This window comes from Pteropus vampyrus, unplaced genomic scaffold (assembly GCF_000151845.1).
Source record: "Pteropus vampyrus isolate Shadow unplaced genomic scaffold, Pvam_2.0 Scaffold41, whole genome shotgun sequence".
NCBI lineage: Eukaryota > Metazoa > Chordata > Mammalia > Chiroptera > Pteropodidae > Pteropus > Pteropus vampyrus.
In genome coordinates this window covers 2,616,171-2,632,646 of record NW_011888822.1, presented here as the reverse complement: position 1 = coordinate 2,632,646, position 16,476 = coordinate 2,616,171, and the positions used below count along the sequence as shown (strand labels likewise).

Genomic DNA, 16,476 nt, shown 5'->3' with positions numbered 1-16,476 from the left:
GTACAGCAGCACCCAAAGTGAGTAGCGTCAGGATTCGTGCAGTTAAAGATGGTTAATCATTCTCTGACACAACACCTAGACGGCCAGAGAGAAAAAAGATTTGGAAAGAGACAATAACAAACCTCTAAAATAAAACCTGCATTGATAACTTTAAATTCTTGTCCTGGGAACAGCACAGAGCTGAGATTTGGGGGTCAAATTCTCCTACAACTGCTAAAGGGAATTTCATTGATCTTTGAGTTTTTCTAAGCAGCTGCCACTGATTTCGAGTTCAAAGACATTTGCACATACTCTTACCTTTGTTTACTTCATGTCTAAGTGAATGTTCTACTAAATTGGTGCTTGTTTCACAAATCACTGCAGTGTCTTGGAACAAACACCATATAAGGCTCTTTAAAAGGGCCGAGACGAAGCTAGAATACCTAGAAAAAAGGCCAAGGTCAGCGCTGAGCTCTCCACTGTACCACTGAATTAATATTGCTCTTCTAGAATGTTCCAGACTCAATCCTCTTCTCTTCTCACCCTCAACACCTTTTGTTTGATCTCAAAAGCTCTCCTAATCTCAGCTGACACATGCATACGCACTAATGATTTCTACATATTCTTTTCTAGTCCTGACTTTTCCCCTGAGCTTTATATTCACACGTCCAAATGTCTACAGAACATTTAGAAGTTTTGCCGGCTTCTCATACGCATTACCTCCGGAGTAGCCTTTGCTCCCGTGGTCTTTATTTCATTGCTCACATCCACCTCGTCATCCTGGGCTGCTGCTTTTCTCTTACATCCCATATCCAATCAGTCACCAAGTTCTGCTGATTTTACTTGCCAAATATGTCTTGAACCTGTTATTGCTCTAGTTGGTATTGCTCCTATTGTGCTAATCTACCCTTCTTGGTAGAGATACTGAACCAGAATTCTAAATGGGTTTTGAGCTCTGAATCGTTCTATATCGCCACCCCTCATTTTTCTCCTCTTCCAAATTATCCTCTACACAACTGTTAGAGACATCCATTTAAATTGCATGTGAATCTTTATGCCTTATCTTAGAATCCAGTTGACGAAACGTCGATTGGCCAGGGATTAGGGGACTTTATAGGCCCGGGATTGTTAGTTATTATTAGTAGTAGTTATTCCTATCAGCCTGTGAATAACCCAAATAGCTCTCACTGCCCTCCTCCCCCAGTTTACTGAGATTAAGATATTATAGTGGGCTCGAACAGCTGATAACCATAAAGCAGCATTTCTCAACCTCAGCACTGACATTTTGAGCCAGATAATTTTTTGTCCTGGGGGACTGTCCTGCTTATTATAGAATGTTGTACAACATTTCTAGTTTCTACCCACTAGATGCCACCCCATGTCTTTACCAAGTGTCTTCACTGCCATCCAGCGTATTTACCAAGTGTCTTCAGACATGGCTGCATGTCCCCTAGTGGGGTAAAATCCTCTGTCCCCTCCCTCTTCCTCTCCCTAAGAACTACTGCCATTAAAAAGGTTAATAAATGATTGTTTAAATCTTTACCCCATTCACTCACTATTGTTACCTAACCACACCATTTATTCAATACTCTTTATAGCCTTTTCATAAAAAAGGGGAAGCAAAAGGAAAAAAAAAACTATTCAAATCTACAAAATAATTACAGGTACAGAGCTGAAAAGAACTTAGAATAGGATCAAAGGATTTAATTATGGGCAAAAAGAATAAGAACACAATTTTAAGTTATAAGGAAATAGTGCTTCTGGTACCAGCATAATTGACAAAAAGAATAAGAACACAATTTTAAGTTTTAAGGAAATAGCGCTTCTGGTACCAGCATAATCGACGAAGTCCCTAAAGCACTTACATATACATGATAATAACTGGACTAGCGAAAGAGACTTCGCTCTCACTCTTCTTTAATAGAATACTCAACTTTTCTGATTCAGTACTCATCTAAGAACATAGACCCTCGAGATATATTCTTGCTGCTGAAATACTGGCTGCAACATTTATTGGCCCATGTAATCTTGAGGAATTCATATTTTAAAAAAGCTCCATGCCTCAGCTTCTGCACCTGTAAAATGGACATAATATCTTGAGAGGTTCTCAGCGAAGATTAAATTAGATCATACTTAATGCAGGGACTTCATTTTAGCATTTTACGTAAATTAAGTACACAATGATTATTAACTTTTATGAGCAGTATTTGTATTCTATTCAGAAGGACCTTTTCAACTAGTTCATCTGAAGGAGGGATGAAGGGTGGGGAGAGGAGAGTTGCCAGTTGCTTCTCATCTTGGGATGTAAAGTGCTTTATGTATAGCCTTCTCCCAGGAGGTCTAATCAGCTAAAGCATCTACTTGATTACACTCCAGGGAGACCATGGCCAGGAAAAACAAGACAACTGGATTGGAAGTCACGGAACCAGAATTCTTGGCCTGGTAGATTCCAAAGACCTATAGGATCATGATCAACCACTTAACCTCTCAGAAGTTCTTATAAAATGACAGGTCTCTCATCTGTCCTTTTAGGGAGATTTAGACTTCCTAATATTTTCTCTGAGACTGTAACAATTAAATTCTAAACTAAAATGATAGGTTCTAAACTGTCGTTTAGTGATGTACTAAGGCAAAGTACTTAGTTACCGTCCTTGAAGTGCAATGATTTAATTAAAGAAGATGTTCACGTGGTCACGTTCAAAGAACTCAAAGTCTCCTAATTATGTAATGCATTGCCAATTATTACATAGTCTTCTGTAATGTCCACTAAGAGGAAATTTGAATTACAGGCCATTTCCAGACAGGAGATGTACTGAAAACACCTGATAGCCTATAAATTCAATGTTGTACATCCACAAATCTGTTCCAAAATTGCATCTGAACATTAAAAATGACTCTGACCTTCGCTTAATGGTAAGTTGTATGAAATCAATTGGCTGTTAAAATAGTTTAATTGGAACATATGTATTTTAATTTTTGTGTGTGTATGGAAAAAAGTCTTCTTAATCAACTCAAAACATTCTGAAATTACACTTCTAGGTAATGTAGTGAAAGAATTAAACTTATAACTGGATGAAACCAAGGATGTGGAAAATGTGAGGAGGATGATATTCAAACAGCAGCAACTGGAAGGGAATAAATTAAGAATCATATTAGTTTACTGCAATTATCCTGAAAAGCAGTATAAGAAGGAAGTTTTAACAACCTACCACCACTCCCTGGTACAAACTCATGTGATCTCCAACTCAAAAATCGTTACAGGGGCTTTTTGGTGGGTGTTTGGCAGATGAGTATAATTACTATTTCTTTTTTCTTCCTTCCCTCCTATCTCTTCCCTCCCTTTCTTCCTTCCTATGGAGTAGGAGCCCTTGTTTCACATTGCCAGTAAGACCAGTCAAAAGTAAAAAAATAAAATAAAATAAAAAGATCTACATCAATGATAGCAAATGTATTTTTCATAAAAAAAAAAAAGATTCCTTGGGATGTTTAAAACAATAACAAGATTAATTTAGGTCACGATAAGTAAAAGGGAAGAAAGAAAAAAATAGAGAAAGGAGAGTCCAATTCGAAAAGTCACAAATAGAAACTTCATACACTCAAAATGAAATATTTATCATTTTAAAATTATATACATGCTAAAATTTTTGTATGTTTCTTGATATTTCATCTACCTGACCTGCTCCATCTTCTCCTATCTCCCAATGACAAAACACTACTACTACGGAAGGAAAACATTCAAAGGCCAACCCTTTTCAAAACTTACCATTCCCAAAACCTTTGAGGGCAGGCTACAGTTCTGAGGATACATTTGTAATGTTCATGGGGAACGGTACAGAGAAGGTGCTTAATGAATACTGCAGGATGAGCAAATGAGTTAGCAAAGGAGAGCATAAAAAATAAATGAGAAAACATTAAATTTTGTTCACTTAGAGGATCTGAAGGAGAGAAAGGGGGAGAGAGGAAGGAAAACAGACATGCAAAGAATAGCAAGGGCAAGAATAATCAAGAAACATACATACAGGTGTGCTGAAACACACAGAAACTAACCTATCAACTATCACAGATAGACCCTAGGAAGGATATAATAGAGACAGAGATAAGTCAGAAGAAAAAATAGCCAAATAATCCAAAAAAGTCTCTTCATCCACCATCTACTAAGATAAAAGCATTTTGGTGAGAAACTTTACTAAAACATTCACAGACACAGATATATCCAGATATTCTTGGCAATAAAACACTTTGTTAAGGCCTCTGAAAGCACTACTACTTTAAGATTTTCAAAGTCTTGTTGCTGTTGTTTTCAGAGCTACAGGTATAAATGAAAATACAGCCCTTTAAAAGCATGTTAGACTCAGTGGAGCCCTGTCAGAAAGTTATCCTCAATGAATCAACAGACTCACAAGCTTCAGTTTAATGTCCTTCTTTGACCATCTCAAGAATCTTATACTTCTGATATAACCATCTTTCTTAGATGAAGTTTACATATCCAGCTAGACACATGCTTTTCTAAAATCCAAATCATTAATATTGTGGTAAGCACACAGAGAGGTTTCTTATAACTCAGTCCTACTCAATACATATTTCCTGAGCCATAATTCAGGTTAAGACACACATGTGAGGTCTAGAGAGAAGCTGGCGGTGGGATACAAAGAGAAGAGGAACAAGACATGGACCTCAACTTTGAAGAATTTATATTCTAGTATTCTCAGGTCCTATACTAGTACCTGTTTCTAATACTCCTTCGCTGACAGACTATCAGGTTCTTCCTTTCAAATCAAGACCACAGAGCCTTAATATCTTTCCACTGACTTCAGTTAAGTATTTGCACAACCAAGCCCCAGAGATAGCCACTTATAAGAGATGCAGTGATGAGTAAGACGGCCAGTCCTTAATGATTTTACAGTACAAAGGCAAGAGAAAGCAAATTATAGCTTTAATGTAGGATGGAAGGCTAAGAGAAAGAGGGGGTTAAAGAAAGGAAAAATCACATGTACCTTTGAGGGGAGGAGGTGGGAAGGTGAAATGCAGGGAAGTGGAGAGAAAGACTTCCTAGCCAGCCCTGGATGAATGAGTCATCAAGAACTCCTCCTGCTTTCTCAGTGTCTATAAATAATCCCAGGTGCTGCCATTCCATTTAATTACTAAGCCTCTCCAGATGGAGAAAAATAATTAAGCAGTCTGTTCCACCAACACGATATAAAGAATGGGGTAGCAACCTGCAAAACATTTCAGTTTTTAAGTTTGCTTTCAACTATAAGGGCAGAAATGAAGAGGGGGCAAGTGATTGAGCAGCACAGATCTTAGGGAACACCAAATGCCTACAGTTAGATTCTGGGTAGAAATTTAAATTTAAAAAAAAAAAAATACTGGTACAAAGGGGCTCAAACTCTCCCAGAAGTAAAACTGCTAACATTTAATGAAGAAACCTCAGTAGAGTTGTTGAAGATAGGTTGTCAAAAAGAAAGAAATCAGAATGCAATTTATTTATTTCTTAACTATATAAGAAATACGCCATTGACTGGGCCTCCGGATGCAGATGTGATAAAAAATTTTATATCTTTGTGTCTGATGCAAATATTCAGAAGCGATTACACCCAAATACGTCTAACGAGAAAGCTGGAAAAAAAAAATCACAAAAGTAAAGTTTCTAAACGTAGACATTCTTAAAGAATTGTGCATTTATCATCCCAAAGTTTAATGGCATCAGGATATACACATTTCAGGTATTCAAATAACAATGGCAACTGAGTCAAAATGAATAAGACATTCTCCTCCAAATCATAAATTCAGTGATAATCAGATGCTCCTTGAAAAAACACGACAATCATATCCATAAAATCATAATAATCAAAACTACAAAAAGTTTGGGGTCACCAAACTTCTATAACATTAAGATGGTTGTTTGGTTAGAAGATATTTCAATTCTGGTAGAAAAAATGGAGAGAAGTATTCATGAGGAATGGTGAAGAAAAGGTTGAAAAACAAAACCAATCAGGACCCCATTCAGAGAGTGATGATGGAAGATTCTTGGTCTGAAACAATACAGGCCTAGTTAAAGGTAAACTCACTCTGAATTTTGGGTATTCTTTAATCCATAAATTGAAATCAGAAATAATTAAATCTTTTTTTTTCAGTTATTTTTAAAGCAAAGTATCCTTCTACAAATTGCCTAATCATTCCACTGTCATTTCAAATTTCCTGTAAACATAAGTTTTATATTTTTTTAATACATTAAACAGATAACCCATGTAGCGTATTATTATCGAATAAAATACTTTAAAAGAACAATTTAATGACTTTTGTTATTTTACATTTTTATAGGAAATCAGTCTAACAGTAAAGAACAGTGGAGGATCTACTATAACGAACAAAAAATAATTGTTTCAATTTTTGTACTTATATAAATTAGCTGAACAAGCATTTAATTATCCCGTTTAGTGGTCTAATAACAAATATCTACATTTCCTATCGTAATTAAAGGATTTATTTGAAAATCCTTTAAAATCAAACTTCACCCTTTCCCCTATACCTGCCAGAGGGCTGCTGGTCCAAAGGTGTCTGTAAACTAGGAATCAGGTGTTCCTTCCTCCAGACACATTAACATGTTTTGAAAAGTTGTAATAAATATTTCAATCAGCCGTGGCTGTGAAGTGAATGCACCTCCTATAGCTTGTGTGGGCCCAAATGCACAGAACCATGTATGGCTGCCATGGTTCGCTATCTTCCACACATGGAGGTGGTCTTTCCTTCCTTCACTGGTGTTCACACAAAACACTCAGGAAAGACCTAGCTCACTATCTTTCAGCACTGACACTGACCTTCAACTCTGTAACCAAAAAGATTTCAGCTACCACTCAAAGTTACTGGGGTCTAGGTTGGGATCATGTTGACGTGAAGGCAAAAAAAAAAACACAAAACATTGCCCGAAGACCATGCTGCAACAGGAATGCAAACCCCCTCCAAAGTAGACAGACAGCCCTAACTCAGATCCTGATTACTGCTACATCATCTGGACCCCTTACGTAAAATCTTCCATATTTAACTAAAGAAAAGAATTGTAAACACTATGTGAGTTCAACAATCATGCCAGTGAGCCACAACAGGACCACCTGCAAGCAGCCTCTAGTCTAGACCAACAACATATGGTTTCTAGGTCACCCATGTGCCCCCTGGGTTTGTGCTTGTTTCAGTTTTAGAAACATGAACTTCATCATAACTAACCACAACAAAGGCAGCGAAAGGGCTGAAATTACCTGTAATCAGAGGCAAATGATGAGAAAGAAAAAGGAAACAAAGATAATGGAAAACTGAGAGTGTAAGGAAATTATTCTAGTGCATGGAGTAAGTCAGCATCAGGGCCACAACATCTACGTGAGGCTTAGCCTTGCCCAGACATGAGCTCATGGCACATTCACATCATGTCCCTCCAGATAATGAATATGTGGGTTTATGAGCAGCAGTTCTGAGCACAGCCCCTTCACAAGCGGAAGAGCTTCTCCACTCCCCTCTTCCTAGCCATTATCACGTGGACTGCGGGGTCCTAATAGACATGAGCTGAATACATTTATTATATTTAATGGGGCAACTGGTAGCATTTCCAGCATGGAATCAGTGCCGAAAGGATGTAAATACTTCTTCAGTACCGAAATGTAAGATGCCAGGTTTGAATTTGGAAATGTATATCAAGATTTAACTGACTACTCGGGGGAGAAATATCAAACTCTCAAATTTAACATACATATAGTAAGATTCAAAATACAAAGATCTCAAAATATGGGCCCTAACTAGACTTCCAAATTAAAATAACAATAATAAAATTTTCCTTTCCATTGCATGCCACAGTGTGAACTCAAATATATATAAGCGCATATGTGAACTTACAAAGAAAACAAAGGAGCAGCTCAACACACCCACTATCTAAAAAAAGTTCTGTTCTATTTTATTTTATCTACCCTCTATTTTGTGTCTAGAGGATAGCAAGCCCAAATTTAGAGAAGAGCTTACCAGATGAAATACACATTACATTTCTTTGTATGTGAGCTGATAGTCATGTACCAGAAATCTTTTAAAAATTCAAAATCTAGATTTCACTGAGGTGTTTTGCTAGTTTGTACACCAACATGCCTCGCTTGCCTAAGACTCTAATTGGTCTTATATTTAACAAGAGTTTATAGAGCTGGAAAAACAGAAAGCCTTTCGGTAGAGCATGCTGTGAACTAGTCCTTCCAGTACTCATAAAAATATTTTTAAAATTTATTTTCCTATGAAAAAGGTGACCCATAAATTAGGACCTGGTTGGGTTGGGCATGCGTGGGCATGGCAGAGAAGGGGTTAGATTTGATGGCAGGACTATAGGAACAGAGGTCAGCTACATGAAAGTAGGATGGCAAGAGGACAAAAAGAGAAAATGAGGCATTAAACATGTAAGTGGGCATTGTTTAAGAATGGTTCAGGTGACCCCAGCATTGCCAAAAGCAAACCAATCACGGTTCAGAAGCAGAAGGGGTTCAGACAGAACCCAAGCGAGCTGCCAAGGGTACGGTGCCAGAACAGGCTTTTGTTGATGCAAAGAAGACAGGTACTCCGGGCGGTGATGGTGGTGGTGGCGGGGGCGGGGAGGAGAGTTCCATCCCATAGCAACAGAAGTGGATGGATAGGGATACATATTATTTGGCATTTACCAAGTGTCTACCATGTGTCAGGACCGATACCAGGGACTTCATTTAACGACTACTATAATATTGATAATGTAGCAGTTGCTATCCCTATTTCAGATAGATACTGAGGCTGGAAAGTTTAAATAATGACATCATTATGTTAAGAAGACCAGGTGGGATTTAAAAGCAAATATTTTTTAATCTAGCGAACAAGCTCTTAAAACACTATACTTTTCTGTGGTTCATGAAAGTCATCAGGGAAAAGAGATGTGTGTGGGAATAAAAGGAACAATGGGGACATGAGCGCAACATATAGCATAAACAGATGACTTCCAAAATCTCAGACCATGACCCACAAAAAGAAATACATGTTATAACAGGCCCCAGTATATATATACAGTATGTCTTTCTGTGTATGAATAACTAAAGAAAAGTTCTACAAAAATATTGTTATACACTGATATTTTCTGATTTTCTTTTTGTATTCTAATTCAATATTTTAAAAATGCTGGTCAGGACCCAGTAGAAGGTCAGAACTCACAGACTGAAACCAGTGCCATAACCAATACCGATGACTACCATTCTCACTGCTTTTGATGTTTGGGAAGAGTATTAGGCTTTTCAATTTTTCACACATAATCTCCCAATTGAGCCTTTATCCAAGAAAAGGAAAGGGAGACAGGGTAGTTAAGAGGGAGAGATAAACAGTAGAGAGAATCATCCATCATGTGTCACCCACTCAAAAGGGCAGTGAAAATAACATACTTCAAATAAAAATGGCTTCATCTCGAGGACAAAGGAGCTTGCCCAAAAGGCAGAGGCTAAAGGCCTATGTTGGAGAAGGTTTGATGATGTCTTTCATGTTCCTTTGAGTTGTCAGAAAGACGTCATTTTCCAACAATGACTCACCGGTAAAAGGAACACCTGAATCTAAGGCAAATTTTAAGACTGAGAGACAAGTCACATACCTACTTCTTAGGTTACCTGCCACATAAAGAAGCACCAGATCTCTTCTAGGCTACTTGGTCAAGACACCTGATGATCGACACTAATTTGATGCGACTTGTTAAAAAGTACAGAGAGCATTAACAAGGTTTGGCTTCTAGGTACGGAGTCAACCAATGAGCCAGGAACACTCATTAATGCAAACACATTAAAAAAGAGAGAGGGAAAGGATGGGAAATCATAAATGTACTGACTTGGAAATGGTCTCAATAAAAACTTTAGTTACCATGGAGATTTCCGGGAGGGAAAAAGGGTCTCTTTAGAGAAGTGACTGATGCTATTTATTAATCTACTTGCAAGTAATGTCAAATTTTAAAGTTGCTCCAAAGAAAACCATCTTTTTTTTTTTTTTACATCAGCCTCTTAATATGCTGAAGGAACCTGTTCAAAATGCTTCAGCAGTAAAGTAACTTAGATGATAAATGTGTTCTTCAATCTGTGCACCAGTCAAGTAGCAATAAAATCAGAATAATTCATGCAAAATTTTTCATTATGTTTCTAAACATACTTATTTACATTTTAAATCACACATTAGACAATATGAAATATCTTTCATTTAGACAGGTGTGAAGTAGAAAACAGATGCATTCATTAAACATAGAACAATTCAGTGAATTAAAAATAAATACTGAGAGAACTCTCTGGTTGAAGTACTTGGGCCACTGATAACTTACTTGAAAAAATATGGCCATGGCTCCAATTATTCTGTTTTCAGAAATTGCAGTTTGAAAGCTGTCAAAGTCATCTGGATTGTAAAAGAAAATCTGCATCTGTAAAAGAACAATTAAAAATATATTATGAAAATTTTTACACACACCTACTCAAAAGTAGAGAGAATAGTACAGTGAACCCAGATTCCCCAGTTACTAAGATTTTGCCAAATGTATTCATCCATCCATTTTTTCTTTGCTAAAGTATTTAAGAGCAAACCCCAGACATCGTATCATAATCATATCATTTTACTTCTAAATACTTTAGCAGGCGTCACTAAAGCACACATCTCATTAACGACAATGCCTTCTTGTCACCCAAAATAAATAATACTGACACCTCCTTATTACCTAATACTCATGTCTTAGTGAAAAGTTCCCTGTTAAGAAGCAAAATTTTAGTGGAGTTAAACACCTTGAAGTAGAGAGCTAAGCCTGTAAGAGTCAGTCTACATGTTAAAACTATAAAAGCTGAAATGGGCACAACTTTATAAACGCCACCCATTCTAATGATGAGAATTTGAAGGGGTCGCTCAGTAGCTTTGAGAAATAGCTTAAATGGAATATTTCACTGAATTCACAAAGAAATAAAATGGTAATGACAATAATAATGCCTTACATTTCACAGTTTGAACAAAGCCATCGCATACATTATTTCACTTAATCCATCTAACAACCCCTGTGATGATACAGCAAAAATTACTACACTGAGTTATAGATGAGGAAATAGTACTTCAGAAAGTTAATGTTAATTTGGCTAAAATTAAACATCAGAAGAAGAGTATAAAATCCAGGTGCTCTCATCCCAACATTAACTACCTTCTCTTCCATTTGGCTAGAATTCCTTATTCAAAAAGCAGAACACAGATAAATCAACTTAAAATCATTATACAGTTTTAATGCTTGAACACTCCTTGATACTTCATATAATTTCAGAGAACAAAAATGGACCATAGAGTATTCTCCTGAAACCATGTATATGATAAAATTAATAGATCTGGGTTCTTTTTCCAGCTTCCTCATTTACTCACATGTGAGAACTCAGGTAAGCAAGCTCATTTCTGACCATCGACTTCCTCAAGTATAGAATCAAATATCAACCCTTGGTAGGGTGGGTATGGGGACCAAACAAGTGAGTGTAGTCTATAGCGTGTAGCACCACGCTTAGACCTCATCGGTGCTCAACAAACTACCACCACCACCACCACCAACATCCTCATCATCATACTGTAAACTTAACACGTGATAGACATCTTAAAATTCCTAATAATAGGATTTCCCTCAATCTTCTAGACTAAACCTATTCCTTACAGAAAGTCAAATCTCCTATATCATTAGCTTTTCCATGATCTTTTTTTTCCTACTTTCCAAATGATATGATGCTTTTTTCTGAAAAAGATTAAACAACCACACCTCAGATGGAGTTTGAAGATTTGGTACTGAATGATAAATTCCCAGCAGGGAAAACAAAGTCACAGAGACTAGCTGAGTATGGGTCAAAGGTAAAATGATATAGCCACTATGGAAAACAGTATGGAGGTTCCTCAAAAAAACTAAGAATTGATCTACCAAATGATCCAGCAATCCCTTTCCTGGGTATTTACCCTAAAGACTCGAAAATCTATATTTGAAAAAGATATTTGCACACTGATGTTCATAGTAGCATTATTCATGGTAGCCAGGACATGAAAGTAACTGAAGTGTCCTACAACAGATGATTGGATGAAGAAGCTGTGGTACATATATACAATGGAATATTACTAGGCCATAAGAAGAGATGAAATACTGCCGTTTGGGACAATGTGGATGGACCTTGAGATAACCATGCTAAGCAAAATAAGCCAGACAGAAAAAGTTGAAAACCACATGCTATCACTTATATGTGGGATATTAACCTAAAAGCAACAAACAAACAGAACAAGCAAAGACTCATGGACATGGACAATGGACTAGTGGTTACCGGGTGGGGGGAGGTAGACAGGGTAAAAGGGGTCAAATATGTGGTAACAGAAAGAAATCTAACTATGGGTGGTGAACACGCAATGCAATATATATTATATATATGTAACATATATATGCCTTACTGTTAAATTGTGCACTTGAAACTTACTATAATAAAAATTAATTTAAAAAAATAAAAATAAATAAATAAATAAATGGGGGAGGAGGTAGAATGAATTAACCATGATGTTAAGAATAAGGTGATATTTCTTTTCCGAAGGGTGAAATCGGGAACCCAAGTCAGGACACTTTCTAGGAAAACTCAGGTACCCAAGTGGATGGAAGAAGGATGGGTAGATTCTTTACTAGGATTCTCTTTCTTAAAGGAAATTACTCTTCTCAGACTGGGAATTCCAACTGAATCTGGCAGCTTCTTACAAATGTGTTTGTTGCCTTTAGATTTGGACAGCTGTAGACATCATGAATTTACATCAGCAAAATCCATTCGATGAGGTGCAGATTAAAAGTTTAACACTGGGTGAACTGCTTTGGGTACATTGTTCCTAACCGAAGAAAGAAACTCTACACAAGTATATTCAGAAAACTACACTTGCCTTTTAAAACTCGGGTCCTGAAATTAAGTAAGTTCACAGGATGTTTTCATATTCTTCAGTGCACAGGCAAGGGCGACATTAATGCATCACCTGAATAGTGTGTGATACAAAACACTTTAAGGCCTCTTCAAGGGCATTTTCATTTACAACTGGGTGAGAAAATTCATTTTTAGAAAATGTCTTTGAGTCATGCCTCCACCCATCAGGATAACAAAATGTCTTACAGAGAGAACAATCAACATAGGTCCGAAATGCCAATTTTCCTTGCTATTTTTCCCAAATTGTCTACTGAATTACGTTAACTTTTGAAGCTATCTTAAATGAGAGTAAATAAGTAGATGGAGTTTTGCTGAGTAAATTGGACTTTAAGTTATATTAGTGTTATTGTTGATGAGACAGATTTGGGCAGAGGCTGAAAACCTATTTTCCAAAACCATCTTTGGAAGGTGTTGTGGTGGCTATTAAATATCTTGAGTAGCCCATAAACCTTCTGTATCTGCTGTCAAGAACCATACTCAGAGCCTTCCCTTCAGCATTCCCCAAAGTATGTTCTTTCTAATAATGTGAATCTAAGTGACACTTATGGTATAGCAATCCTCCTGAAGAAACATCACCTGAAGAAAAGAGCTGGAAAACCCAGCGATAAAGAGACCTATTACCTGTCCCATGTAGCATTCACCTACCACCACCAATTATTTACATTTTACTCCATTGACATTCTCTCTCTCTCTTCCCACATGCAATTTTTTTTTTTTCTGAATCATTTGGTGGTGAGTGGGACAAAATATGCCCCTTTACCTATAAATACTTAAGTGTATCTTTTCTAAGAATATTTTCTTATACAACCACAATATAATTATTAAAATCAGCAAATTTTACTTTGATACAATACCATTTACAGCGCATTTTCAAATTTTGGCTAGTTCCCAAATAAGTCCATCAGAGATTATTATTTTGTTCTCAGTCCAGGAATCTAATCTATGATCAAACTTTGCACTTAGTTGTCATGTCTCTACCCTGACACCTTCCACACTCAACTTTCATCTGGAACAGTCAGTCTTCCTTCGACTTTCTTTCTTCTTTTACTGTGGTAGTGTGAAGTGTACACCCCTGTTATTATGTAGACTTGGGGTCTGCCTCATGGTTTCTCATGATTAGATTAAGATGGTGCATTCTGAGCAGGTTACCACAGTATCAATATTTTGTCTTCACAGTACACATCAGGAAGCACATTCAGTGGGTTTATACAAACAAGAGGAATGTTTAACTTGATCACATGGTTATGGTGATGTCTGCTAGGCTTCTCTACTATAAAGTTATTAATTTTCCTTTTGTAATTAAAAAGTACTTTGCAGGGAGATATTTTAATATATAAATATCTTGTGCCTCATCTAACATTCATCCATTAGTTTTAGTACCCATTGATGATTTTCTAACTCTGCCATTCTTCTATATTCATTAATGGCATTCTAAGTGTAAGAAATAGCCTTCCTTTCTCTAGTTTGTTTTCTCGTTCGTTCGTTCGTTCGTTCATTCATTCATTCATTCATTCATTCATTCATTCATTCATATCAATAAGGATTCACTTATTTTTGCTTTTACTATATTCAGTGGCTTATAATCCATTACTACCGGTATTTATTTTGATGCTCAAACTGTTTCAGATGTGACCAATAACAGATTCTTCAAACAGGTTCCTCTGTCATTCTGCCATGTTCCCACGATTTTTTATTTTTAAATACCTCCTTATTAGCTGACACAGATGTTTTGCACTCATCTTTTATTTTCCCTGCTCCAGTCTTAAAATTGGTCATTTCTTGAGTGAGCTCTGCTTCCTTTCAGTGAGGAATGATATTTAACGTTAACAAGTTTTTTCTAAATATGTTTGAGGTTAGAACAGTTTGGTTCTTCAACAAAACTATATAGCATAAGGCTGTGTGTATCAGTTCAAACCAGGACCCTCTTTACAAGGAAAGGAAAGCTGGATCAACTTTGTATAAATGGACATCCCTCCACCAAGCAGAGTGCCATGAGATATGTAAGTCTCCCCAACAACAGAAACAAACTACATGAAACTCAACTATAAAACCACTGGTAGACTGTTGTGCACCAGGTGCAATCAAGGGACCAGTTTGAAAATATCTTTCAAACCCTTGAGCAAGAGTCACAAGCCTAGATGGATCATTCAATTCTACCTTGTGAAATAGCTGGAATGGAAAAATCTCCAGGCATTTCTCTAGCCCGATTAAGGTGATAGATAATATAGAACATAATAGCACATAACCTGATGTTTGGAAACAATTTTATATGGAGAAAAAGCCCCATCACTGGTCCGGAAGCATGTGCTAAAATACAGATATGGAAAATGCCTGAATGAATGGCAACATTGCCAAGTAATGAGAAGGAGATGAAATAGGTACTATGAGCATAGGGTTGACGGCTCTCAATGCTCTACTGTTGTTGAGTACTAACATGACATACACAGAGCCACAACAAAATGTCTACTTAGCTTCCCTTTCTCCTGCCTTATCTTTAAAATGACTATAGTTGCAATTTGATTTGAAAATCTTGTATATGCTTAGTTTCCAATTTGTATCACTCTCTGTGTTAAATAGGATGAAGAGAAAACAACAAATCTGAAAACTGAAGCCTTCCACATTTATATTAATGTTATTTTTCAAACATGTAGTGAGTACCTACTGTATGCCAGGTACTGTACTACCATTCCGGAACACTGACTGAGGTGGGTAAAACCATGATCCTCATTTTACATCCAAAGAACCCAAGGATTTCTGAATTTACAAAGTTTTTAATGAAGGAGGGTGGGGTTGGGATAGGAACCTTATCTTTTCAATCCTATTCAAGGTCTTAATCACCATGCTTCCTTTCAAAAGGCAAAAAATTTTGCTTAATGCCTATTATGTATAAGGCACTATGACAGATGAAAACACAGTTTGTGCTTGGGAAGACTAAAATATTAATAATGAGACCAAGTTAATATTTTTTTTTGACTGCCAAAGTTGAATCATAGAGAAATGTATCACAAAAAGTATAAGGCAATAAATGGTTCATGGTCAAGTGAGTCATATATTAAATGAACGCTAAAGTAATACAGACAATGGGCGAGAGGAGACATTTTCTTGAAGGTAGACTTTCTACTGTTTGATGTTAGACAGCTCTCACATCTCTGTGATGAGGGTGGCAAGAGGAAATGATCCCAACACAAGAGTGGAAAATCCAACAGTACCTCTTTGGTGACTTAGAAAGCGCTATATTTTAATTTCCTCTCCAAAAACTTATATTTCCTTAATAGGTACCACCCCTCAACACACACACATACATAGCCTAAAAAAATTCATGATGAATTAAGTAGGGAAAGGTCATGCAGATAACTCAGAGGAAAGGCAATGTGCTGATAATTCACTAGGCATTTCCAGGATACTATTGGGCATCTTTAACAGAGTGGAAGAGCCCATAGGAAAAAATACAGAATGAGAAAAGATGAAATGTATGTAAACAGGATGAGATAAAGATGGTGACTAAAAAGGCAACAGCAAGAATTAAAAATCA

The 16,476-nt window shown here is 36.8% G+C and overlaps 1 protein-coding gene across 1 annotated transcript in view; it reads right to left on the bottom strand.

Moving 5' to 3' along the window:
- PTPRG (protein tyrosine phosphatase, receptor type G) overlaps positions 1-16,476 on the bottom strand; it is a 650,284-nt gene that overhangs the window by 186,240 nt on the left and 447,568 nt on the right. Inside the window, exons 5-6 of the mRNA XM_023529707.1 lie at positions 12,623-12,761; positions 10,316-10,458 (exon numbers count right to left, since the gene is read on the bottom strand). Of these exons, the coding sequence (XP_023385475.1) occupies positions 10,316-10,458; positions 12,623-12,761 (282 nt within the window). The remainder of the gene's footprint in view (positions 1-10,315; positions 10,459-12,622; positions 12,762-16,476) is intronic.